The 27,857-nt window shown below is 33.3% G+C and overlaps 2 protein-coding genes and 1 long non-coding RNA gene across 5 annotated transcripts; 2 read left to right on the forward strand and 1 right to left on the reverse strand.

The window, feature by feature from the left end:
• The first annotated feature begins 3,849 nt into the window (after positions 1-3,849).
• On the forward strand, positions 3,850-11,785 carry LOC141397658 (uncharacterized). The gene is made up of 3 exons (XR_012411469.1): positions 3,850-4,818; positions 9,101-9,359; positions 9,420-11,785. It is a non-coding gene; the product is annotated as an uncharacterized lncRNA (long non-coding RNA).
• tko (30S ribosomal protein S12 technical knockout) lies at positions 9,895-21,116 on the reverse strand. Its single transcript, XM_073974231.1, has 3 exons — positions 20,920-21,116; positions 20,761-20,843; positions 9,895-10,283 (listed from the first exon to the last, which is right to left on the reverse strand). Exons 2-3 carry the CDS (start codon positions 20,810-20,812, stop codon positions 9,919-9,921), a joined length of 417 nt encoding a protein of 138 aa, XP_073830332.1. The 5' UTR covers positions 20,813-20,843; positions 20,920-21,116; the 3' UTR covers positions 9,895-9,918.
• A 689-nt stretch (positions 21,117-21,805) lies between these two features.
• Positions 21,806-24,705, forward strand: LOC141397656 (uncharacterized). Of its 3 annotated transcripts, none has more exons than XM_073974229.1 (3): positions 21,806-23,022; positions 23,521-23,586; positions 23,655-24,705. In XM_073974229.1, exons 2-3 carry the CDS (start codon positions 23,570-23,572, stop codon positions 24,547-24,549), a joined length of 912 nt encoding a protein of 303 aa, XP_073830330.1. In that variant the 5' UTR covers positions 21,806-23,022; positions 23,521-23,569; the 3' UTR covers positions 24,550-24,705. The 3 variants fall into 3 exon arrangements, with proteins under 3 accessions (XP_073830330.1, XP_073830328.1, XP_073830329.1); XM_073974228.1 differs by lacking the exon at positions 21,806-23,022 and adding an exon at positions 23,047-23,073 and having other exon boundaries at positions 23,508-23,586; XM_073974227.1 differs by having other exon boundaries at positions 21,807-23,586.
• The last annotated feature ends 3,152 nt before the right edge of the window (positions 24,706-27,857 follow it).

The following is a 27,857-nucleotide window of genomic DNA, read 5'->3' on the forward strand; positions in this document are numbered from 1 at the left end:
ATGGACTGGGAACAAGAAACGATAGAGGGGACAGACTAGTGGAATTCTGCCAAGCACACAAAATGACAGTAACAAATACCCTTTTTCACCTACATCCAAGAAGGCTATATACTTGGAAATCTCCAAGAGACAATAAGGACAACATTATACGGAATCAAATCGTTTATATAATAATAAACAGCCGATATTGCACAAGTGTAACAAAATGCTCGACGTTCCCAGGAGCAGACGTTCCGTCTGAACACAACCTATTGTTGGCCAATTTAAAAATTAAAATCTCTGCCGTCCGAAAGACGAGAAAACATCGAAGGCCAAAAATTAACGTAGAAAAACTTAAAGACCCCTTAATAAAAAGAGATATAAAAGAGCGGGTAAATTCCACACTGGAGAACATCGATAGAGGCCACCTTGAAAATATTTGGAATAATATAAAATGGAAAATTAAATTAATTACAAGAAATAATTTAAGAAATCAACCCCAACAAAAACAAGAAGAATGGATTACTGACGAAATTAGGGAGCTTCGTCTAGAACGTAGTAAATATCGAAACACTAATTTTGAAAGATACTGGGAAATTAATAAGGAAATTCGCAATGCAACCAGAACAGCAAAAAATGCAATCTTACAACAGAAATGCCAAGAGATTGAAATGCTACAAAACATGCACGATGACTTTAACTTACACAAAAAGTTAAAAGAAGCTGCTGGAATACACAGGAATTCATCATCAGGAGTATTATTAGATGAAAATAATGAAGCTGCATTTGAAATATCCGACAGAAAACGAATTTGGAAGGATTACGTCACTAGGATGTTTACAGATGACGAGAGGTCAACATATGATTTTAATCAACCCGCTCTGACCGGAACTCATATAGAAAAGAACGAGGTCGAATACGCAATTGCTTCACTTAAAGATAGAAAAGCAGTTGGTCCCGACGAAATTCCCTCAGAAAATTTAAAGTTAATAGATGGAGAAAACATAGACATGTTAGTCACACTTTTTAACCACATATATGACAGTGGTCGCTGATCCAAAACTGTCGTGAAGTGCAAAAAGACGTTTTTATATGTTTCATAGATTATGCGAAAGCTTTCGATACTGTCCAGCACCACAAGTTAATCGATATACTACTATCAATTGGGATAGATGGGAAAGAAATTCAATGTATAAACAATCTATACTGGAACCAAAATGCATGCATTGATGTTAACGGCGAACTCACCGACGAAATCGCAATATCAATGGGCGTCAGGCAGGGCTGTATATTATCGCCTCTTTTATTCAATATTTACTCCCAAAAAATATTCACGGAGGCCTTGCAAAATGAGAAAATGGGAATACGAACAAATGGTGTTCTTATAAATAACATACGATATGCAGATGATACGACAATTCTAGCAAGCAGTCTAAATGGCCTACAAAAAGCAATAGACAAACTTACAACGGTAAGCGAATTATATGGTTTTAAAATTAACATCACAAAAACAAAATACATGATTATCAATAGAAAGACAATCCATAACACAGAAATTGAAAAAGTAACTACCTTCAAATATTTGGGAGTATTGATAAATGACAAATGGGACATATCACATGAAATTCGATGTCGAATAGAGATGGCCAGAGGAGCATTTTATAAATACAATAAATTACTAACAAGTCATGATATCGGGCTTCCAACAAAAGTTAGATTTGTGAAATGTTACGTATGGTCTGTACTACTATATGCAGCCGAGACTTGGACAATTAAAGCCAAAGATGAAAAAAAACTAGAGGCATTTGAACTATGGATCTATAGAAGAATCTTAAAAATACCCTGGACCGATCGAGTAACTAACAATGAAGTTTTAAGAAGAATGAACGTGGATCGACAATTGATTAAAACGATAAAAAATAGGAAAATCTCATATTTCGGCCACATAATGAGAAATGATAAATACCAACTTATCCAAACAATTCTCAAAGGGAAAATTGAAGGAAGACCCAGTAGAGGAAGAAGAGAACTCTCCTGGCTTAAAAATATTCAAGATTGGACTGGCTACGATGACGAAAGGAACTTGTTTAGGGCGGCCAAAAATAGAGAACTGCCGACAATATAAACAACAAAAATATATATAAGAAAATATTGTTACGAATGTAACTGATAGGTTTATGTTAGTTCAGTTTAATTTCCGTTAATTTAAAAATTTGAATTGTAACGTAAAGTTTTTATTACGCAGTTACTTTATTTAAGCAACAACAACTACCATGTAGAACTCTCTTCATTATTCTAGATGTTACTTTACCTTTCATTAATGTGCTTTTATTTTGTTTTGCCATAATCATGTAATTATCGTTTAGTTGCTACTTCTTTCTTGCATTTGTTTGTTGTTGTAATTACGTCATTACTTTGCTTGTCGTCCGCCTGTATTCCCCCCATGTATGTATGTGAGTATGGTTGTTCGCTTAGTGCGAATGTGCGTCTGTGTGTTCGTTGCACAGATTCGAGGTGTTGCCAGACTTTCTGGATAATTCTAGACCAAGGAGACTTTGGGGTATAAATACAGGGGAACTGGCAATGACAAGTTAGTTGTGTTTTAAGCGTTGAATTGAACAGATCGGTAAAAGAATAGCTGCGTGCTAACTAGAGACTGGCTGTGTGCTTAGTAATTAAAGTCGGTTACGAATAAGTGTAATAAAGTAAATAAAGCATTGTAGAAACGTAATCTAAAACGAACCCTGTTTTATTTGGTACAAATCGTACTGGGGAATAAAACAACGTCTACACGGAGATTAGTTAAACCTAATTCCGTAACAATATTTATATATTCTGAAATGTAATATAATTATTGTAAAACAATTTAATGTATGATCGCTTATATCCGAACAACGGATGGGCAAATAAAAGAAGAGAAGAAGAATATTTAACATCTCCAGAAGCTTTCGCTTTTTATATATGATTTAGGACCATATTCTACCGATTTAGTTCACATTTTCGTTATCTGCGGTCAAAAAATATATTTTATTGATGTTTTTTAATAATAAATGCTTTCAGAAGTGTTACGTTTTGGGTGTAGGAAGGAGATGAGCACGCGTTGAGAGTTATTTTGAGACTGTTTTATTTATGCGTTGCTTATGACTATCATAGGTGTGCTTACAAGTATGAGAAATCATTTATACTAATAACACAGTTGTAATTTCCCAACATACCAAATAAAAATTAAAAGTAATAGGACTTGAGAATAATATTTGGTATGTTCCTTTACTTTTGAAAGTGGTAAAACCGGCAAAAGTAGCAAAAGTTGCAATCTGCTTCAATATGAATTGTATGGTGTCTGAAGTAAAGGAACGCTTTTCGAGTAAAAAGTTGTAAAAATTGAAGATTCTTGCACGTAAAGGAACAGAGCTATTATAAAAATAGAAAATTCACAATCAATTTGTAACAATGCTTGTAAAACTATTACGTGCACAAACTTTTCTTAATGTCATGTTCACACGAGCGTTTCAATTACGTTGTTCGCCTGTCGAACGACGTACACGAATTAACCCGTTTCCACGACACCATTCGTAATTAACAGAAACATAAACAAAATTTCCTTCATTTTTGTTTCCTTGTTTTCACGAAAATTTGAACCGAAAACACATAAAATATACATTAAATGAATAGGAAAAACAATAGACTTTCCTTCAAATGCATCTTCTATATTTATCTGCACACATTTCATTAATTTTTTCCATAAATTCTGAATAATGTTGTATTTTCAATATATGTATGTACATATTTTTATATTTGTCTATTTTCAAAATTAAAGAGAGAGAGACATGTCAAAACAATGTTTGTGTATACAAATTTTCAGTTATTTGTTTCCTTTTTGTTTCTGATTTTTTACGCGATTTTGAACTAATGGACAAGAAATGTGTGTGGAATTAAGAAGGAAACACAACCATCTTCCTTCTGCATCTATATAAAATGTTTAGTTCATTAATTTTCATTCATCTTTTTCCTTTTTTCTAAAAATTTTTGTGTTTTCAACAAATTTTTCAATTTTGAATTTAGACATGTCATAATTAATTTTTTCGATAAATTCTCTCATTTGTTAGGGATGGGACATACTTATTCGTCGTTCAGAGAGTATTTCTAATCGAACAACGTAGAAAAATCGTCGTTCGTTCATAGAATTTTGTGTGGGGAAATAAGTAATTTATTCGTAGTTATGGGTCGAACAACGAATAGAGAACGAACGACGTACCGTGGAAACGGGCTATAAGTTTGCCTTAAAATAATTTGTGTTCACATTTTTGTTGATTGACATTTGTTGATAAATTAGTTTTTGTAGAAACGTTTTGTTTTGTATTTTACATCGATATTTTAGTTTTTGTGTGATTAAATGTATATCCGCGTTGTGTTAACAAATAATTATATCCGTGTTGTGCCAAAATATAACTGCCGCTGCCTAAAAAAATATAAAAAAAAAGTGTTGAAAGACAAAAAAAGTCATTGAATTTCTTTTGAATCATAAAAAAACAAATTACGAATCTGAAGAAGTTTTCATTCTTGGTGATATATACATACAACGGTTATGATGAAACTAGAAGTGAATACGAACAAAGTGGAAGTGACGAAACTGATTGACATTCATACATATGTTCCCAAACACATCCCCTAAGGGACATGGGAGATTCCTCTCGTATCAATGAGTGCATGTCGTCTACATTACGCTGAGGGATATTTTGCAACCGTTGGAAAGTATGATGTTTTTGCCCGACCTGAGAATCGAAACTGTGCATACAGAGTGCAAGGCGCACAACTATTGCACACGAAACGCTATATAAAGTAAGTTCAATTTATTTATTTATTTATTTATTTATTTATTTCAAAATTCATATATGATACAAAGCCTCAATGGCCAATTAAACGTATCTCAAGACAAAAAACCTGAGTTATAAAATAATAAATTCAATTTAATTTACTTAAATACATTAATATATAACAAATAATTATTATTTAAATGCATATATATTTCTTTCTTCGGCTCCCCAGCCATAAAAACAGTTAAAGAAGAATAACAATAACAAAAAAAAAGTCCAAAGAGTAGTAACTCAACATGTGCTGATTATTCAAAGAGTAACATATTATACATGACTTTAAATATATATGGATTGTTGTTCACGTAGCCTTTGCATGTATCTAAGGATTTTCAAACGAAAAGAGTTATTGGTGTGAGAAAAAATACGTAGTTCTAATGGTAAATAATTCCAAAACCGAGCGACTCTGACTAAGAAAGACCTAGAATATACATCTTTCCAAATCCTAGGAATAAAAATCTGAGGATTTCTGGTGAAGTTTAAAAAAGTAAATGTCCTACTAAGAGCAAAAGGCATGCCATTTTTAATAAGATTGTAAAAAAGCAACACACAACGATAATTGACAAACATATCAAATGAGCACCCTAGAAAACGAATGACATGTTCAGATACATGACTTCTTCGTCGAAGATTAAATAAAAAACGTGTAATAGTATTCACAATACGGTTCACTTTGTCAATATTTCCGCCAATAGTGCCAGAATATACCTCAAATCCATACAAGACTTGAGATAACAATAGAGAATTCGCCAGCATTAACTTAATTCTGTAAGGAAGATATAAATTTGATCCATAAACTCTACGCAACATACCCCAAACTCTCCCAGACAAAGCATCAATATGACTCTCAAATGAAAGATCACAATCAATAATTACACCCAAACACTTGTGCTGCTGTACGAAGTCGATTTTAGTGCGATCCAAGAAGATGTCAATATTAGGCAAAAGGTTATTATTACCAAAAAATAACGCCTTGGTCTTAGAAGGGTTGACTTTTAATGAATTCATTGTCGCCCAACGAAGAAAATAATCTAGATTTGAATTTATATTACTTTCAAGAATGTTGATAGTATCACGTCTACTATTAAAGAGCAAGAATATATCGTCTGCAAATATAAAAGTAGAGCAAAAAACAGAATTCGTGCAACGAGGAAGGTCATTCACATATAGGATAAATAGAAGGGGACCAAGTACAGATCCTTGTGGAACACCAGAGAACAAGGGTAGGCAATTAGATTGACAACCATTTAGAACAACAAACTGGCTCCTATCACACAAGTAGGAAAAAATTAGTTTACAAGCAGATTTAGAGAAGTTAAACTCATCTCTCAATTTTAAAATAAGTGAGGTATAATTAATAGAATTGAAGGCTTTGGACAAATCTAAGGATATAAGAACACTAACCATATCATCGTTGATGGCTTCACGAACAGATTCAGTTAGTTGAAGCAATAAATGAGTAGTGTTATGTCCCTTGCGAAAAGCAAATTGACAATCATTAATCCGACTTTCACAAATCTGAAGCATTTGATTCTTAATGACATGCTCCATAATCTTTGATACAGCAGGCAAAATAGAAATTGGCCTCAAGTCATCAGATTCCCTAACAGACCGCGATTTTGGAATTGGCACTACTCGAGCTGTCTTCCACGCAGATGGGAAAACTGACGTAGTTAAAATAGAGTTAAAAAGGTTCAGTATAAGGCCCGAGACATATGGAAAAACTAGTTTAATGAAGGATACAGGTATGCCGTCAATACCAACAGATTTAGATGTAACCTTATTTATTGCTTCACAAAGCTCATCTTCATTAATGCAACGAAACGAAAAAGACGAATCAGCATCTAGGAAATCATCCACATTAAAAGATACATCGTAAGATACATCAGAAGCATTTGCAAAGAACTCATTGATAGTATCTACATCAATATTTATCCCCTCATTGTTGTTTCCAACACAGCCATGACTTCTTAGAACCTTCCAAAGTCTAGTGGAATCCATTCTTCCATAAAGCCTCGCATAATGAATTCTCCTCTCTTTGCGTATAACAGATTTTGCCTTGTTCCTGTACTTGCAATAGACACGCCAGTTTTGCCGAGATGGGTCCCTTTGGAAAGAAAGGAAAGCCAAATCCCTTATCGAAGTAGCAAACCTGACTCCACTTGACTGCATCCAAGGATCACCCGAGTAACGAATTTCTTTCCTAGCAATAGGAACAAACGAAAAAAGTTCATCGAAGAGAGAACATAAATAAGAACATTTAACATCCACATCCGTACACTCTACAATCAAACTGCTATCAAAGGAGGCAAGGAATGAAAATAAACCATCCCAATCAGTGTTCCTAAAATCGCGGAATTCAAAATAGTCTGGTAAAGGATTATAATTAATAGAGAGAGATGCAAAAATAAGAGCATGGTCAGAAATCGCAGGACACTGAACCTGATTAGAGTAGCTCAAGAGAGCACAGTCACTGACTAACATGAAATCAATCAGAGATGTCGACCGACTACGTAAGTCAAAGTGCGTAGGGATTGAGTTATGAGCAATATTTAGATTCAATCCAGTACAAAGTGACCGAAACAGGTTTGCTCTCGAAGGATTAAATAAATTGCAGTTGAAATCTCCAACAGTTATTATATTAGTATACTCAGCAAACATGTCACAGTGAAGGTTCTCAAAAACATCTACATTACCCGAAGGTAAATAAACAACACCGAAAAGAAGTTTAGTATTAGAAAATTGCAACTCTATGAAAAGAGACTCACAATGTCGGACTGAGGTTTTAGAAACATACTTGTATTGAAGACCCTTAGAAACATATATTCCAACACCACCACCTCTAGCTGCTATCTGACGGTCATTACGACACATGTTGAAGCCTGGAATAGAAACAGCAGAATCCAATATATCAGACGAGAGCCATGTCTCAGAAATAGCAAAGATATCAAATGTACTATCTTCCAAAATACGTTTAATTTCATCAAATTTAGTAGTAGGTTTAATGCTCCTGCAATTTAGATGAGCAATTTTAAGATTATTTTTATATGGATGCAATAAACTTTTTAGATAGGTGTTACCACTCACTATTGGACCAAGATTATCGTTAAAAGACATCAAAAACATAGCAGATGGGGAGCCAAGTAAGGAAATATAAATGCGAGAATCTTTTGCAAACACTACGATTCATTATAAACAAAAATTCAATCAATAATACAGCTCATCGCATAGTTTAAAAAAAAAAAAAAGAGATCAAATAAAATATCAACATATGCATATGTATACAACTTTGAATGAAATAATTGAACCAGCATCCAGCTGAAAAACCTCATAGAGGTAAAAAAAAGAAGTTGTAAGCTAGCTACAGCTGTATCCAGGTTTCACAATATGAAAAAATAGGTATATAATAAAGAAAATAGATCTGTCAATTATGATTTGTGAATAGCAAAGAACAACCAGAAGCATCTCGTTCAATCTGTTTACCATCAGGCAGCGTAATTTTCGCTCTAGCTTTATCTCCGTTTATGATTTTGTACTTACAAAATTAACTGAAAAAATTATTACTAAATTTCTACTTTTCATAGATACCGCTACTCCAACGACACATTCATTCAAGACGGTTCGCGAAAAATCGTATAAAGATGCGAAACGATTATAAAACCAAAAAACGTAACTGTAAATATAATTATTTTAATTATACCGTAGAGTGAAAACTTATATCACCAATATACTTAATTTAAATTAAAAAAATAACAATGATAAAATACACTACACATTTTAAACTGAATTTATAAAATTTTAATAAAAAATTAAAAAAATATATGTAAGCTTGTTTTACTATTACAAGGGTAAGCTTAAGATAATATTAAATGCATAAGCTTGTTCTACAATTACAAGGGTAAGCTTATAAACAAGGGTTCCGTTTCGATTTTTCTACAATTATGACATAAGCTTTTAACAACTGATTTCTCAAGTCTTTTATAAGCTTAAGGCTTATGTTGGTAAGCTTATTATAATATAATTCTCAAGCTTTTTTGGTATGTTGGGTTATTGTACGTAATATGTAAAATGGATTAAGTCAAATATATAACATTACTCCCCCCAGAAAACTCAAAGTAAGAAGGGTAGTAAGCAGATAATGTATAATGTTTGGGCAATTAAGGAAAATATTTTGAAATGAATATATTATTTACGAAAAGGTTCAGGTGAATAACGAGATTCTTCTTTTCTTCTTCTTGTACTTCGTCTAGGACCATCAGTATTGTCATCAGTACTACGGCTTGTTGTTGGATTTTCGATTACTCCCAGTGGGAGTTAAAGCAATAAAATAAATAAAAGATGGACCCCAAATATTCCATGTTGTAGGGCAAGAAGAATCGTCCACTTAACTGATTACAATTGTGTACCAGATCTATGCAGCAAGGACTCAAACATTAAGTTTTTTTTTTCGAAACAGGTAACATACATATGGAACACTTAAGCATGACACCGGCGATTAGTATACCTTTGGTAAGAGCGAAAACAAACACAATTCCTTCTTATTCTTCAAATTCCATCTCTTTTTTTCAGGAAAAGGCAAATTATTAGGCAACGGTATCGATTGCTGTTAAAAATAGGCGTATGGGCGAGACATAAATCCCGACAAAAGCAAAAGGACAATAACTAATTTAGCATCAAATTGTTATTCAACGAATAATGAACATGCAAAAATTAAGAAACAAGAAAGACAAAACAAAATGCATTAAATTATAGATAAACCACAAAAGATCATGCCAAAGTGTAAAAATACAAATGAAATCCCGTTTGGTTATTATTTCCTTGTAAGAGGAGGGCCACAACAATAACAAACAACAAAGGCCACAACGAGAAGATGATGCTGTTGACTTAAAGTTATAAGACGCACACAAAAAAGGGCAAAAACAAAAAGGAAACATGATCCTCCTACCTTAGAAAGTAGCTGCAATTCTTGTGTTGACGCACAGACACACAGTTTACATAGTGACATAAACAACCTCATGTAAAGAGAAGCAAACGACGACAATAGTTAATATTTTAAAATATTTTTAATTTATTTATTCTTAATAACATGATTTAAATCGTACACTCCTCGTACACATTTAAGTTTTACACCGGGTACATCTTGAACTCGACCCACACGACACAAAACAATGTTGTGCTCCTGTAAGTTGTGGCCAATGCCAGGAACATAGGCTACCATTTCCTTTCCAGTAGACAGACGTACCAAAACACATTTACGATTGGCCGAATTGGGTTTCTTAGGTTTTTTGATAAGTGTTTTGAGAACCACACCTTTAGCGAAAGGTTTACCATCTAATGGTTGACGTGGAGGACGTACTTTAACGTGGGGACCAGTACGATGCATTTGCGCCAATGAGGCCATTCCCTTCATTTGTAGAATAGAATTGTTCACAACTGAAAAAAAAAAATTGGTTGTATATTAATTTTCAAGAGGTGCAATAATTTGGTCTTATAATATTTGTATGCATTAAAAAAATAAAAAGTGTGTATAGCTTCAGGGCCATGAGGTTTGTTTTCTTCTGTTCCAGAACCTGAGAGAATCTGCATTTTTCGAAATGTTTACTACTATTTTTCCTTTATTCATTTTTTTATTATTTTTTAGTTTGGATTAAAAAGGTTGAATAAATCCAAAAATATAACAAGAATGCATTCAGTATAAAAAAGAAATGTTCATTGGTTTAACGAAGTTCAGTACTCTTAATTATTTATGAACTCAAATGAATTGAAGGCGATTTAAAGGAAATAACTGAGCCGTTATTTAAACTATGATAAATATGATATATTTTGTATAAACAATCTTATATTTCAAACTAACGTTAATAAACTACTTCACTAAACAATTGCTAAAACAAGCTACATTGCAGACCAAAATTGCAGATTTTCGATAAAGGTGCTGTGCCTATTGTTGAGCATTTTACCTTTCAGCAACGTAATTATTTACCTAAAAAAGTTTCCTCCGTCATTCGAATGGTTATTAGTGACAATATTCACTAAGAACGCATTATCTTTACAAAAGAAAAGTGCATGCCAATATGAAAAGGGTCAACCACAAATACCATTGTTAAAAATCTGCACAAAGGACTGTCGAATATCAAGAATAATATCTATCAATCACGCCATGGAATTTAGGCATCCAACGAAGTATTCAATTTTAAAGAAAATGTCATTTGGTGGTGATTGTAAACAAAAAATCGTATTCGTTCAAATGGTCGAATGTATTTTCCCATTGACCATCACATCACTTGGCAATGACTGCAGATTTTTCACAGAGATTAAGAGGGAAAGGGAATCATTGAATTTCGTACTGAGTTTTGGTAAAACAATAGCAATCATATTCCAGTAAAAATGCACATTTCATATTTCTCGGCTTGTGTCTGTCTGTCTGTCTGAGTTGATAGAACGGCTGGTTTCAAGTCTCTATGTACAAGTAAATATTTGTAGCAAAACATTTATAACCGTTTCCTTATGTGTTTTGTTTGGGTAAATATAGCTCGAATTAATCCGTTATATATTCGAGCGTTTATGTACTCTGCGATTCAAATGTTCTAATTTGGCATCTGTCGAGTCTGGTATATGAGTATTTATTAACGGCAACAGAAAAAATATATCACATCCCCCAAATTAATCCAAAATTTAACACGCGTCAGTCACACTTTAACTCTTTTTTCTATTTACGATTGGTTTTATTGTCATTTCTTTCAAACACATGCACATGTCTTGTGGATAGTTTGATGTCTTCTTTCAACATTCACAATTGTAGTGACAATTGTACGAAAATTAGAATGTTGTGCTAAGATTATTATTACTTAACAAAAGGTATGTACATATCTCGTACTAATATGGGCAAGTTTATTGCGTTCGCACAAATAAATTTAGATTTAATTTAATTTAAAAAATGTCTCTACTTTTCTACCACATTATTTGTTCTGTAACGTGTTTTTATATTCATTATTTGATCAGAAAACAGGACATTATCTACTAAATTTGTTCTTTTTTACAAATATCTAATTCGGAAAGATTGATGTAGACAAAGGTTTATCCGAATATATTTTCTTTTTATATCCGAAACTTTTACATAGTGGTTTCGTAAACGAGATGAGTTAATATATCTCAAGTACTGCATTGTATAGATTACCAATGTATGCTTTGATTGATACAAAAACTTTATTTGTAATGGTCCCTGGATTTTCACCCTACATTAGTGTTATGAATGCAGGTGTTCGTTCTATGCATAACAAATGGTTATTTGTTTGATTAATAACAATATCGTTGCAGATATTCACTGCAAAGGTGTAAAAATATGCATCTAACTATGCCACAATTTTAATAACTACGTTTGCACGCTTTGTTTTCTCCCATTGTCCATTTCGTCCATGCTAATTCATTCCACAACTTTCTTTTGTCCATTTACATCCCCTCTTCTGTGTGCAGTGTTTGTCTATCGCCACTTTATGGTATAACAATAACAAAAAGGCAAACACATCGAAAAGGATTAAGTCCATTTGAAATTTTACATATGCACAATGGGTGGTCGGATTGATGGTCAAATTTGAATTTGAATTGACAACTATGCCACACATGTATTCAATCGGGGTCTGTGTATCAGCATGTGCATTTGCTGTCGCCGATAGTGTGGGAAGATTTGATACAATATTAGCATTTTTGTGACTGTACTATTTTAAAACGGAACCTGTGAAAAATTAAATGTGTAATGAAATTTTCTTATATAGGTATTGATGAATTGCATTCCCATCCCAGCCAGCATTTTTTGAAAATTTTGATCAAATTCGAGTCTTTTTTGATCCGACTGCACGATTAAAAAGCTGGAATATGAGCTCATTTTCTGATCATAAATAACTCCTTTGTCGGTAGGAAAACATAACCTCAGGCGACTCGTCTAAGCAAATCACAAACGAGTCTTCCTCCGCATTAGTTTCGAGTCATTTTTGCCATTTTCTGATGGTATATAAAGTCTTTTTCGATTCGCATTTCAATCATTTATTGGTGATTTGTTGAATAATATGGGACTCTTTTTCGAGTCTTTTTTGGGTCATGTTTATAATCGTTTATGAATCTTTAGGGGGTCATTTATGAGTATTTTTAGTAAACGAAACAAATTAAAAAAAATTTCCCTTTATTCTCTTTTTCTTTCCTTTGTTTTGTTTTCTTTTCTACTTTGTTATGACTTTTACTTATCCTTTATGTTGGGCTGGGAGAATACTGCTTCTTCATTTCACTTGGCAAAACCTGAACATGTGTTGTGTTTGTCTATACACTTAATATTATTCGTTACATTTATATCAATGTTCTGTAGAAAGTGTATATGATAATTTTATTTTTTTTATTTAGAACCAAACAAAAATAAAACAAAGCAATCAATTTTTAATCAACTAACTGTTCAAAATATGATCAGAAGATACATAATTATAATCAATTTTCGAGTCCCTTTCTAATCATATAAGCGACTTAATCAGTTTTTGATCACCAAAAGGACTCTAAATCAAAAAGTATATTATTTCTCTTGGCCACATTTAAACATTTCAAGTATAAATTCAGGCAAAAGAAGTACCTATCATTCTTAAAAAAAAACTGTTTACTAAGGACCAATAAATATAATATGTTATGTGTAAGAGTGTTGATTCCAATATTGTACATCTACATATTCTTCGTAATACTAAATCCCCAAAAAGGGTTGAAAATAGAAGTGGGAAACGATCATGTTAAAAATTTGCCACATCATCATTGGGAACAATAATAAATATCAAGAGGGCGTTTTAATCAACAGTATCACCTGCAGTCTGCTGTCTCCAAAAATTGCTGGGTTTTGATTGGCGTCTGCCAAACATGCGCCTGAAGTGCGACACATCCATATGAAAAATTAAAACTTATGTGCAGATGTATTTAATAACACGGGAAAGGTAGAAGGTAAATGGGCAAATGATTTGGCATTTATTGGAAGTGATATTTACAAAAATAAATTCATTTCTTGCAAAAAGAGCATAATACTTTTAAAAATGAAGATCAAAGATCTATAGCCTCTTTATTTGAAGTTACATTCCATTCTAGTAAAATTAACATTCATGACGAAATTTTGTTAATATTAAAAAATGTGAACGAGAAACATCTATCGTATCAAGGATTTCGGTCCGATTCAATTATTTGTTTTATATTTGAAAGCTGTATTCTGGAAGTTGTTTAAGATATGGAAATTCTCGGAAGGTGGGAGAGCCATATCTGATGATGGACATTAAAATTGCCCTTGGAGCAGGTGGATTATGATAGGGTGATAACTTGCTGCGGTGCCGTTTAGGGCGGAATGTACACGTTGATGATTTTGTCTCATGGCTGGACAGCGGGATTAACATATTTTTTCAAAAATTATAATTGCAAAATGAGAGTATCCTTAGCTTTCAGGAAATTTTACAATTGTGGTCTCCATCTTCCCGTTAAAGTTAAACGTACAATTGCTCACGCATTCCTAATGTCCCAAATTAGCTATTGTATTGAACTAATATCATGAACACAACTATACAATATATGCATAAGATGGAATTGTTCGCTTTATTTTTGATCTTCGCCGTTATCCACTATCTTGTCAGTGGGTAGTGGAGTGCCTCAGGATTCAGTTATTGTTATTCATAATGTACATACATGATTTGTTTAGCCGTATTATTTGTAGGAATTTTTTGTCCTTTGCGTTTGCTGACGTTATTCAGCTAATGTTTTTAGAATTTTTTTTGTTTTTGGACGTTCTTCAGAGCTCTATTAATTTTACTGTTAATTAGTTGGTCGAGTTGATGACTGGTCTTAAAATCAACACCGCAAAATAAAAGCCATTAATTTTGGCAACATACCCGTAATAGTGTTACAGATGTTGTAATCAAGATAAATAGCTAGGTGTAATGTTGGACAATCATTTAGCATTTGCGGCCCACGTAAGTTGCTAAGCTGGGATTATATTGATTTAATAATTGTTTTTATATTATAATGTAAAAAATATTACTTATCCACAATTTTTTAATAAATTACTGTTAGCAGTGTAGGTAAAGTACCCAGAGCAAAATTTGAAGGAATGGGTTCTATGCGATGACGTGATTTCATGGCATCTTTGGTCATCATTGGTTCAAAGGAAGTCGATCCGATATTTTCATTAGCATTTAAACCCAAGCTAAGGAAGTCGTGAAAGACCGGACCTTTTAATCAGCATTTGAACCCATACCATTGGTCCAATAGAGATGAATTTTGTGTTTTCATTTCTACACGTTTTTAAAATACATATGGTAAAAACCAAAAATGTTTTACAATCGATGAATCCGAGTTTCATAAATTCAGAATTCGCGAACTGTTAATATATTCAATATAGTATGACTGAAATTCTTTAAAATGAAGTGTTTTAGGAGGGATCCCATAATGTCGACCATTAAAATTAATTTTCGTGGAAGCTGTGTTGGCATCGATGCAGAAAAATTGGTTGAAGCCAACAAGTTTTTTGATGTTCCTTTCCGATTTCTGGCTTAACATCATGATACAAGTGTATGATTTTTCGATATATCCGCTGCATCCACCTAAAATTTATGCTGACATTCTGAAGCCGGAATTTCGGGGTTCTTTGAAATTTTTTAATAATCCGGACGCGCAACAAGATAATATTCCAAACTCATAATAGGATTATTGAACTCGTAATTTTACGTTGTTCAGTATATGGCGAATAACAAAAATTGTTTACAATCGATGAATCCGAGTTTCACCCTTTCAGAATTCGCGAACTGTTAACATATTCTATATAGTATGATATACATTCTTTAAACTGAAGTGTTTTAGGAGGAATCCCATTAGGTCGACCATTAAAATTAATTTACGTGGAAGCTGTGTTGGCATCAATGTAGAAAAATAGGTAAAAATGGGTTGAAGCCAACAAGTTTTTTTATGCTCCCTTCCGATTTTAGGCTTAACCTTACATTTTATAGACATATGCCCAAAGAAAGACTCAAAGAATACTTCATGGGCAATATGATACTAGTGTATCATTTTTCGATATATCCACTGCATCCACCTAAAATTGATGCTAACATTTTGAAGCCGGAATTTCGGGGTTTTTTGAATTGTTTTAATAATTCGGACGCGCAACAAGATAATATTCAAAACTAACATTAGGATTATAAAACTCTTGATTCTACGTCGTTTAATGCATATCTCATGAGTGTGCTCCTTACAGCATCCTAGTAATTGGAGTCTAAAGGCCAATATTTGATGTGTGATTTTTTTTTAAAAACCTATTTTTTGCGTTTAAAATTTACAAGTGCCATTCAGTTTCCTTTGTACCCCGCGTGAATTTAGTTTTTTTACACGACGGATCTAATGAGACCTTCCGCGAGCGAATCCATCCACTAAAACCGCGGATATAGATACCCTGAAAATAGGAAAAGCAGCAAAAAATTATTCCGAAAAATCCGCGTACTAAACCGCGATTTTCTTGAAATTTTTTTACGTAAATGGAATCCTTTATACGCGATTATAATATTTGCGAAAACGCGTGTCATAAATTACAGAGATTCGCGTGTAATATGGGTTTTTCACCAAAAATAGAATGTGGAGGCACATCCGCGGTTCTTGAAGAATCTAATTAAAATTGGTATATTTGGACGTATTTTTGATAGGCGCTGACGAAACCGGATGCGCATTAAAATCGTATGCATATGACGCGACTTTCACCAACTTTAAGGTTTTTTGCAGTGTATGATGCAACTGGTGGCACACAATGGCCCCTGAGTGAAACATCGAAATATGCATAAATTTTGAAAGAGATTGATTCGCTGTATCCAAAAACGGATGCGCATCAACCGACTTTAACTAATTCGCGAATAACTGGCTTTTTAATTTTAATATTAATTGAATGATTGTAATTTCAATATTACTCTTAATTTCCTACTCTTATAAGTTATCACAGTAATCAGTTAAACTCTCCCGATGGTAAACCATATTTTTTGATGAAGTTTTAACTGTATACATTCATTATTCTATGGGATTTTAGCAAAATAGTTGGAGAACTCCCAAATATTTTTTTCTAATTTTTAGAATCAAACCAAAAAAATATTTGCAACAATATTTTCCAACAATAAGTTTTTCTCTTTTGTTGTTGCTATAATATGCAATTTATGTACCCAATCTCTATAAATTTGGTATCATATTTTTCTACGCATTGTCTAGATTCCGCATATATTCTTTAATTTATTTTTGAGGGTTTGTACGGATTCTGGGACAGGATAATTTGGATTTACTTCAAAATTTTTTTATTATTTGTTGACTTTCCGCGAAAATAATAATAAATTTAATAACTATTTAAACATCTACGAATAGATATGGACTGCTGTTAACGATTTATGCATACATTTTCTCATAACAACAAAAAAGATATTTTTAAATATTTTTCTTTATATGAGAATAAAAACCGCTATAACTTTCGCGCGCATTGGCCAATTTCGTGAACGCGAGCAGATTTGAAACCGGATTTTTTTCCTTTACCTCTGTACCAAAAAACGTAGATGTGCTCGTAAAAAAATTTTTTAATTTTTTTCAAATGGAATTGTAAAGGAATTTTGTTATTCGCCATATATCTCTTACTCTTAATTACTAGGATAATTGGAGTCTAAAGGCCAAAATTTGAATCGTGAATTTTCTTAAAAAATATATATTTACAACTGTCAGTCAATTTCCTTGTACCCCGCGTGAATTTAGTTTTTTTACGCGACGGATCTAATGAGCCCCCTCCGCGATACCCTACACCACTGTGAATATGTAAAATATATATGGGAGCTATATCTAAATCTGAACCGATTTCGATATAAAATGACACACTTATATCTTCACCGAACTCCGTCACACATTCAAAAATTCATCAAAATTGGACAGATATGGGGTGTTTGGTGCATTAAATACGTGAAATCGGCTTAAAATATATATGGGAGTTATATCCAAATCTGAACCGATTTCGATGATCCCCTCCGCGATACCCTACACCACTGTGAATATGTAAAATATATATGGGAGCTATAACTAAATCTGAACCGATTTCGATATAAAATGGCACACTTATATCTTCACCGAACTCCGTCATACATTCAAAAATTCATCAAAATTGGACAGATATGGGGTGTTTGGTGCATTAAATACATGAAATCGGCTCAAAATATATATGGGAGTTATATCCAAATCTGAACCTATTTCGATCAAATTTCGCACACCTATTTCTAGGCTAAATTCAGTCACACATTCCAATTTTCATCGAAATCGGATGTATGTAGAGTGTTTGGTGCAGCAATTACTGAAATCGGCCGAAAATATAAATGGGGGCTATATCCAAATCTGAACAAAAGCAATAGCGTTCTACCTATTGCTAAAAAATATATTCCCCAGTTTTCAACTGAATCGGACAATAAAATCGATTAAATGGCGAGAGGAGGAAACAAACTGAGTTACGATTGAATTTAATGAAGATTTTTCATAATTTGTGTTATATAATAAAGTTCTTAATATTCTTGTTTTACACAAATAATACATTTATTTTATTTATTCTGAGACATTTGCAATGGCTTGCATTTTTATTGCATCTTTGAACTGAATAAAAACACATTCCGATGAGTACCTTTAAATTCAGTCCAAAGCACTGCATAAAACACGTGCTTTGGATGCAAATTGGACTGCATCCTGAATAAACTATATCTTTGGTGGCAAACTTTTTGCTGTGTTGATATGCAACGTCAAGCCCAGTTTCAGAGAATGGTAGTATACAACTTATATGTAAATACGTTTTCCATAGTCGAGGTGATTTGTTGACTACCGATAAATGTGTTGTTTAGGTCAAGGCGGACATGCTTACAGCACCACCCAATTGCACTCTTAATATAAGTTAACCCAGCAAAATAAATTGGAAGTAGTGCAATGTGGACTGGTTCTTTCACGGCATGTTTCGATGCAGTTCAAACGGAGTCATGAAAAAAGCACTCCATTCCTTACATTTTAACTGCGTTTGGATGCAATCCAAAGAATCACTTGTCACATTTTAACAACATCCGGATGCAGTTCAACGGAGTCGTGAAAAAGGAACTCCAATTCCTCACAATTAAACAGCATCCGAATGCAGTCCAAACGGAGTCGTGAAAAAGGCACTCCGTTCACTACATTTTATTAGCAATTATTAGATATCCTTACAAGTACATAAATTAGTTTGTACATCTTTAGAGGCATCGGCACACATTTTCCAAAACGAGATAAGCGTGTTAACTTTTCCAAAAATTTGTTAATATGAAAAAATATTTAATTTGCGAACATTTTTTCGGTAAGAAAATTTTCAATGGTATGCTGTTGGAGTACATGTCGAAATCTTAACTGGTGATGGTAAGACAATATCAAACTCATTTAGCAGATGAAGCAACAGTTCAGCTTGGAATAAATGGAGAGCGGAGGAAACACGCATGGTTGCGATTGAATTCAATGGACAATTTTCATAATTTGTGTTAATGTAATAAAGTTCTTAATATTTTTGTTTGACACAAATAATAAATGCATTTTATTTGTTCTGTGATATTTTGCAATGGGTTGCTCACATTCCGCAGAATGCCTGTATCAAAACAGGTGCTTTGGACTGCATCCTACTCTTCCCCAATGGGTTTTGTTAAAATGCAATGCAAAAGGGATAGTTAAAATGCAGTTCCAAAGGGTCAGTTCAAATGCAGTGCATCTTTCAGTAGTCACGCTTTTGTAAAAATTATGGAACTAATTGAATACTCTAGCAGCTGACGGAAAAAATCTGAATTTTTTTTTAAATTGTAAGTTTATTCTAAGTAGCCTGCCTTCGGCCGGGGATTTAAGACTTTACTTTCTCCTATGGACAGGAGCCAATTTAGGGCACAAAAACAATTAACAAGGGAATTTTCGGAACTTCAGGGGCCCATATCTCGGAAAGTATGGACTTCCCCTCAACAAACTTTACATTTTTGTAATCAGGACGTAAAGATCTACATGTGGTAAACATTTCAGATTTTTCCGCCAGCTGGTAGAGTATTCTATTTATGCCAAAATTATGAGTGAAAATGCATACTTGGATGCACTTCCAAATCACTTGTAGATATGATTTAACTGCCTCGTTGGAGGCAAACATTTTGCTGGGATCTGATGGTCTATGTACCAACATGGAGTCAAGAAGATATAGTAGTTACGTACATACACAGGGCCGTTGCCGGTGTTATATGCTGTTTATATTAGAGCTTTTTGCAGGGTTAACCTTCCCAGCAAAATTTTTTTGAAGTTGATCCTTGTGAAGTAGTGATTGAATAGCTTTTTTTGAAGCAGTCCACGCAGAGTCATGAAAAATGCAGTCCGTTCTTCACATTTTGACAATGTCCGATTTGAATCCATTTCATACAATTTTCACATTTTAGAAATTTCAACATTTTGCAAAAAGAAACTTAAAAAGACAAAGAACATAATTTTTTTTCTTGTTAATTATAATAACAGCAATATGTTTGCATCCATAAAAAGTAATTTGTATACAAAAATAATAAAAGCGATTTCGAACTACATCTTTGTTTGTAGCCAAGAAGTAGTTGAATCATATGTTGTTGTGATTTATTCACTACAAAGAACTAATGCAAAATTTGTGCTTAAGAAGTAAATTAGACAGTATCCTCACTGCACCATGCCCTTGTAAAAATCATGACTTCTTTCACGTAAAAAGATGTAGTCCGAAATCACGTGCACTCTTTGGCTACAAACATTTTGCTGGGTTCTTTATAAGGATTTGTTTGAAATATAAGCAATGGAATTGGCATTTAATTTATATATGTATAAACGGGATATCAGGAGCATATCTTACCTTGTGTTGTCAATTGTTTCGTAACATTGAATGTTTGCCTCAGAAAATTCATGGTGGAATATCAGTGGAATTGAAATTTACAACTGGAAATGAATCAATTTATTACAAAGATTTTATTTACTGCATAGAAATGAGTCAAATCAATCATTAATAACATACCATTCAATTTTTTTACCCAGTGGAGTGGTCTGGTTAAATAAGTCCCAATTTACATTAGGCGAGTTTGCTTGCGGCAATTGTCAAAACAAAATTTTCAAGGGTTGAGCAGATTGTAAATCAACACAGCAAGATATTTATTGTCATAATAATCAAGGTAGATTGTAATGCTTGGTTTACATTTACGAAATCCACTCGATTTCAACTGTCAAATCCAAAGGTTAAACGTCAAATGAAATTCGCTCCTGTCCATAGGAGAAAGTCTTAAATCCCCGGCCGAAGGCCGCCTACTTAAGAAAACTTACGATTTAAAGAAAATTTTTGTATTTTTTCTGCGAAGGGTCGGTAAAGGAAATTTGTTCCTAATTTTTTAAAAACTTAACAAATGCGAAGTTATGTATTTCAAAACGTAATGGCCCCGGCACATACGGTCCGTTTTGTGACACGTTGCGCGTTGAAAACAACAACCACATGAAAAATGTGTAAGTGATGCCAAGTTTGTTATCTAATTTTTCATGTGGTTGTTGTAGCGCAACGATCAACGCGCCGTATGTGCCGAGGCCTTAACAGTTGCGAATTTTTAACGCAGGTAAAAAGCAAACATGTATTATTTCTATTTAGTTGCATTTTCGATGATGAACGAGAATGTGCAACTTAAATATTTTGATGAAGTATATGTGAATGACGCGTGAACTAGATTGTGAATCGTTCGTTCGTTCATTGATCGTTCTTCGTGGATCTTTCGGTCGGCGCTCAGTGAGCTATTGAACTATAATGAACTATAACGATTGATCTAGTTCATACGATCTTTTCAATGAATCGTTCAATTGAACTAGTTCGTTCATGAACTATACAACTCTACTAAACACATACAAAGTTTGATAAAGTTTTCTGTCATTTCTGATAGAAGGCTATAGAAAAATTGAAATTTGGCAGCACTTTGCCTTTTATTCATTTACAAGATATGATTCAAAACTATTGGTCTGTTCCTTTACTTTTAAAAGTGGTAAAACCGGCAAAAATAGTAAAAGTTGTAAACTGCTCTCATATGAATAGTATGGTGTCAGAAGTAAAGGAACGCTTTTCGAGTAAAAATTGGTAAAACTTGAAGATTCTTGCCCGTAAAGGAACAGTGCTTATATTCAAACGTTGGGTGTGTTTACAGCTTTAATAACAGAGGAAATAGCATTTTCTACAAGGGCCATCAGCTAAAACTGGTAACAAAATTTAAAACTTGAAATTAATTTATAAAGTTATTTTGATTTGCTTCATGTAGTTATATATTTTATTGATGTTTGCTGCTGTGGGGGATTTAAGGATATTCAGTCTAGATGTGTAAATTGTTGTAAACTTAAGGGGTAGTTTACACTATATGTAAAAGCCATATGACATGAAATTTTCCATCGTTATATATTCGCTAATATGTGCAATATTGGAGATTTTCCTTACGCCATTTACTCTGTGGGCCCACACCAGCAAAAATGTAAAAAAACTACGTCTCCACATTGTCTCCGTGGGTAGATATGGAATGTTTTTATTTCGTGTCATATGACATTTACATATAGTGTAAACTACCCCTAAGACTTAACAGTTTTATGTTAGCAAATACTAACTAGACGTTTACACACAGGCAGTATTGGCAAGACAATAGCAAAGTTACAAACCATTTTCACCAATACATTCATACTTTTCTCTATACACATTTAAAAATTTATAAATGTATTTGTGAAAAAGGTTTGTATTTTTGCTATTTTCTTGCCAATACTGGCATTTGTAAACGCAGGGTAAGAAATATTTTACCAACTTAATTTTATATACCCAAGCGAACTGATTTTGTCGTATTTTTTTAATTTTGACCTTTAATACACCGATACATTTACCTTAATTATTGTGCCATTATTTAGAGACATCATATGTTCATGCCCCTAACCACTTTGGTTACCAATTATTTGGTATTGACATTATTATTGCCTATCGTACAGCGTTACCACCACAAGTTAATATAAAGAAGGGGTTCACATCGTGGCAGAAGAAAGTTTGTTGTGTCAGCACAGCTAACACATTGAATTACCAAAAAAGTTGTAATTGTTAACAAAATTGTTAAAAGTAAATAAATAATAATAAATAAAACGCATTTTACACATGCATTCAAAAAAGGTGTTTTGGGAATTTACGTCATTTATTTAAAAGTATTCTATGGAATTGACAACTTAAATGACGCATGTTTTATTAAACATGTTAGATGCCATGTAAAATGCATTTCACACTTGCACATAAAACAGGTGTTTTGGGAGTTTACGCCATTTATTTGACAGATATTGTATGGAATTGACAACTTAAATGATGCATGTTTTATGAAACATGTTATACCCCGGTTTCACTTAACCGGATTAACCCAGTGGGTTTGGGTTTCAAATGTCAATTCCATAGCCTTATTACGGTTGGCGTTGTCGTATCAAAAAATGGCAGTCGGTCGTAAAAATACGACTAATGGCATTACGTACGTCGCATACGAGAAATTACAACTCTGTATGCAATTCTGTTACAATTTTGGTATCATGAATGTCAATTCAATACGAAATTTGTTACAGAAATTGTCGTTAGAAATTTTGTTGACGACTTCGCGAAAAAAGTTGAAGTAAAATAAAATAAAATGGATTTGAACAAAAAGTAAGCATTTATTTTGGCAATATAAGCATATGCAACCTGAATTCTCACTAAATTCTAACTTTTTGTAGATTTAAAGTCACTACAAGAAAGCAATTTGACAAAATGGTGGAGTTGTTGCAGGAAAATCCGAATTTAGCTAGGGGATACAGTAGTGGTTTACAAAAAACGAACATAAAAGAAGAGTGGAATAAAATTAGCACAAAACTTAACGCTTTGGGACCTCCAGTACGTACAGGTGAAGGCTGGATGAAAGTTTGGGCAGACTTCAAGTTCAAACTAAGGAAAAAATTAGTTACTAATAAAGCAGAGTCTCGTGCTACTGGTGGGGGTCCTTTCCAACAGTGTACATTATCCGCCACAGAAGAAGCCGCTTCAAGCTTGCTCCAACTTGATACAATTATCAATGCTAGCAGTAGATCAATTTGTATCCCGCAAAGTACTTCGCTGCAACAGCAGAGTACTGAAGAAGAACAGATGGCGGATTTACTAGTTACTGACATTTTGGATATAGAGGATTCCTGTACATTGGCTCCTTCATGTCCAAATTCCAGTACGATGAATCAACCTGAAGAGGAAATTTCGATCGTTGAACAAGAAATTCCTTCAGCGTCCACTAGGAGAAATGAACAAGTTCCTTCAATTTCCACAAAAAGGGCAAAGAAAAGTGACCACAAAAACGAACTCCTCGAAGAACAACTAAAAATTCAGACAGCATTATATACTGATGTTAAGCGATCTTTAAGCGAAATTGAAAGATACCAACGGAAAACCTATAAGCTAAATGAGGAAATATTGAAATTGAAAAGCAGGGAGTTCAAGTTAAAGGAAGAAGAGTTAATGCTTTTGAAGGAAGACTTAAAAAGTAAAGAAGCATTCCGAAAAGAGCTGCTACATCGAAGAAAGGAAGAAATAGAAATTGAAAGGAAGCGGCTTGAGCTGGAAGAAATAAGAAATTCATTTTAAATATTCATATACTTTTTATAACATTTTTGTTTTTCAAATTTAGTTAAACTAAATCAGTTTTAGTTTTGAATTACTTTTATTTATTTTTTTTAATGTTAAGTACATTTATTAATAATAAGGACATTTTATAAGTAATAATAAAATGAATTAAATAACTAATGATTGCATTATTGTAGATCTAATATCTAAAGCACTGAAATCGTCGTGTACATCAACATAAGAAGATTCTGGCATGTCAGACAATACAGTAACTTCTGGGGCTTCAACATTAAAGTTAATACAAATGTTGTGCAAGGCCGCACACACTTCAGTAATTTTTGCTGACATTTCAGGATTGTAATGTAATTGTCTTGCCCCTAGAATACATCGGAATCTATTTTTTAATACCCCGATTGTTCTCTCAACTACGTTTCTTGTTTTTGAATGTATGGTGTTGAAACGGCTCTCAGGGGTACCTTCATCAGCTGATCTAAATGGTGTTATTAAAAACTTTTCCAGCGGGTAGCCTGCATCTCCTGAAATTATAAATAGATAAATATTCAAGATTAATCTACTTAATAAATTGTTTACCTAATAACCACGAATTTTTGTCTCCATTTTCGTAATTTCTCCTCAGATGTTGCTTTAAGTCACTTATGTTCCATACCAAAGAGTCGTGAACCGATCCCTGATGATGTGCAGAAATGTATCTGATCCTTAATTTGTGATCGCAAACCTGCAGGACAATTTTTTATGATACATAAGATATATGTGCACTATTTTTTATAATTTAAAGTATACCACTGTTGCATTAAGGCTGTAGAAACCCTTCCGGTTCAAGTATTTGAATCTTTCTTCCTTATTTGGTGTAATAATTTTAATATGGGTACCGTCTATACAGCCTATTACACCAGGAAATCCTGTTTTATTGTAGAAGTATTCTTTAATTTCGTTTTTTTCATCTTCATTTGTGGGGAAGGATATCCATTTTTGGCACAGCCTTTTATGCATTGCTTCGATGCACTCATGGAAAACTTTACTGACTGACGACTGTGCGAGGCTGACACTGAAATCATTACCAGCACCCTTTTGGTAACTTCCTTCAGCAAGTATCCGCATCGTTGCCGCTAGTTTTATTTCATTTGGCACACTCGTTGACTTTTTCCGATCGTGTAGCTCTGGCAAAATTTCCTCCAAAACATAATTGAAAGCTTCCATGTTAAGTCTGAAGTAGGTAACAAATCTAAAAGAAACATTTTATAATTTAGAACACAAGTAATTTCATTTTGTACTTACTGAGAATTTGTCATTGAAAATATATTTGACTGTTGTCGCAATAGTTTCCGCTTTGTTCTTAACTCGCCGACAGTATACTCATCTTCATCTTCGGAAAAAAATAAAGCCACACTTAACATTTTTCTCAATTGTAATAAAAAAGAAATGCGTATAATTTAACTGACGCTGATCACTTGTTATTTTTCTTTTGTTTATTTCTTGTACAGGGTAACATTAAATTGAGAAAAAAAATATTTTGTAAGCACCCTGCAGTTTTCAATCTGTTACAAAAATGGTCGTTGTCGTTTATTTTTCATGATACCAAAAAAATTCAACTTCGACAACGACTACGAAATCCGTCGTACGACGACAACGCCGACCGTAATAAGGCTGATGATTTAACTGCCTCGTTGGAGGCAAACATTTTGCTGGGATCTGATGGTCTATGTACCAACATGGAGTCAAGAAGATATAGTAGTTACGTACATACACAGGGCCGTTGCCGGTGTTATATGCTGTTTATATTAGAGCTTTTTGCAGGGTTAACCTTCCCAGCAAAATTTTTTTGAAGTTGATCCTTGTGAAGTAGTGATTGAATAGCTTTTTTTGAAGCAGTCCACGCAGAGTCATGAAAAATGCAGTCCGTTCTTCACATTTTGACAATGTCCGATTTGAATCCATTTCATACAATTTTCACATTTTAGAAATTTCAACATTTTGCAAAAAGAAACTTAAAAAGACAAAGAACATAATTTTTTTTCTTGTTAATTATAATAACAGCAATATGTTTGCATCCATAAAAAGTAATTTGTATACAAAAATAATAAAAGCGATTTCGAACTACATCTTTGTTTGTAGCCAAGAAGTAGTTGAATCATATGTTGTTGTGATTTATTCACTACAAAGAACTAATGCAAAATTTGTGCTTAAGAAGTAAATTAGACAGTATCCTCACTGCACCATGCCCTTGTAAAAATCATGACTTCTTTCACGTAAAAAGATGTAGTCCGAAATCACGTGCACTCTTTGGCTACAAACATTTTGCTGGGTTCTTTATAAGGATTTGTTTGAAATATAAGCAATGGAATTGGCATTTAATTTATATATGTATAAACGGGATATCAGGAGCATATCTTACCTTGTGTTGTCAATTGTTTCGTAACATTGAATGTTTGCCTCAGAAAATTCATGGTGGAATATCAGTGGAATTGAAATTTACAACTGGAAATGAATCAATTTATTACAAAGATTTTATTTACTGCATAGAAATGAGTCAAATCAATCATTAATAACATACCATTCAATTTTTTTACCCAGTGGAGTGGTCTGGTTAAATAAGTCCCAATTTACATTAGGCGAGTTTGCTTGCGGCAATTGTCAAAACAAAATTTTCAAGGGTTGAGCAGATTGTAAATCAACACAGCAAGATATTTATTGTCATAATAATCAAGGTAGATTGTAATGCTTGGTTTACATTTACGAAATCCACTCGATTTCAACTGTCAAATCCAAAGGTTAAACGTCAAATGAAATTCGCTCCTGTCCATAGGAGAAAGTCTTAAATCCCCGGCCGAAGGCCGCCTACTTAAGAAAACTTACGATTTAAAGAAAATTTTTGTATTTTTTCTGCGAAGGGTCGGTAAAGGAAATTTGTTCCTAATTTTTTAAAAACTTAACAAATGCGAAGTTATGTATTTCAAAACGTAACAGTTGCGAATTTTTAACGCAGGTAAAAAGCAAACATGTATTATTTCTATTTAGTTGCATTTTCGATGATGAACGAGAATGTGCAACTTAAATATTTTGATGAAGTATATGTGAATGACGCGTGAACTAGATTGTGAATCGTTCGTTCGTTCATTGATCGTTCTTCGTGGATCTTTCGGTCGGCGCTCAGTGAGCTATTGAACTATAATGAACTATAACGATTGATCTAGTTCATACGATCTTTTCAATGAATCGTTCAATTGAACTAGTTCGTTCATGAACTATACAACTCTACTAAACACATACAAAGTTTGATAAAGTTTTCTGTCATTTCTGATAGAAGGCTA

The sequence above is a fragment of the Musca autumnalis genome, unplaced genomic scaffold, assembly GCF_047663935.1.
Source record: "Musca autumnalis isolate F117 unplaced genomic scaffold, ASM4766393v1 scaffold_3, whole genome shotgun sequence".
Classification (NCBI taxonomy): Eukaryota; Metazoa; Arthropoda; class Insecta; order Diptera; family Muscidae; genus Musca; species Musca autumnalis.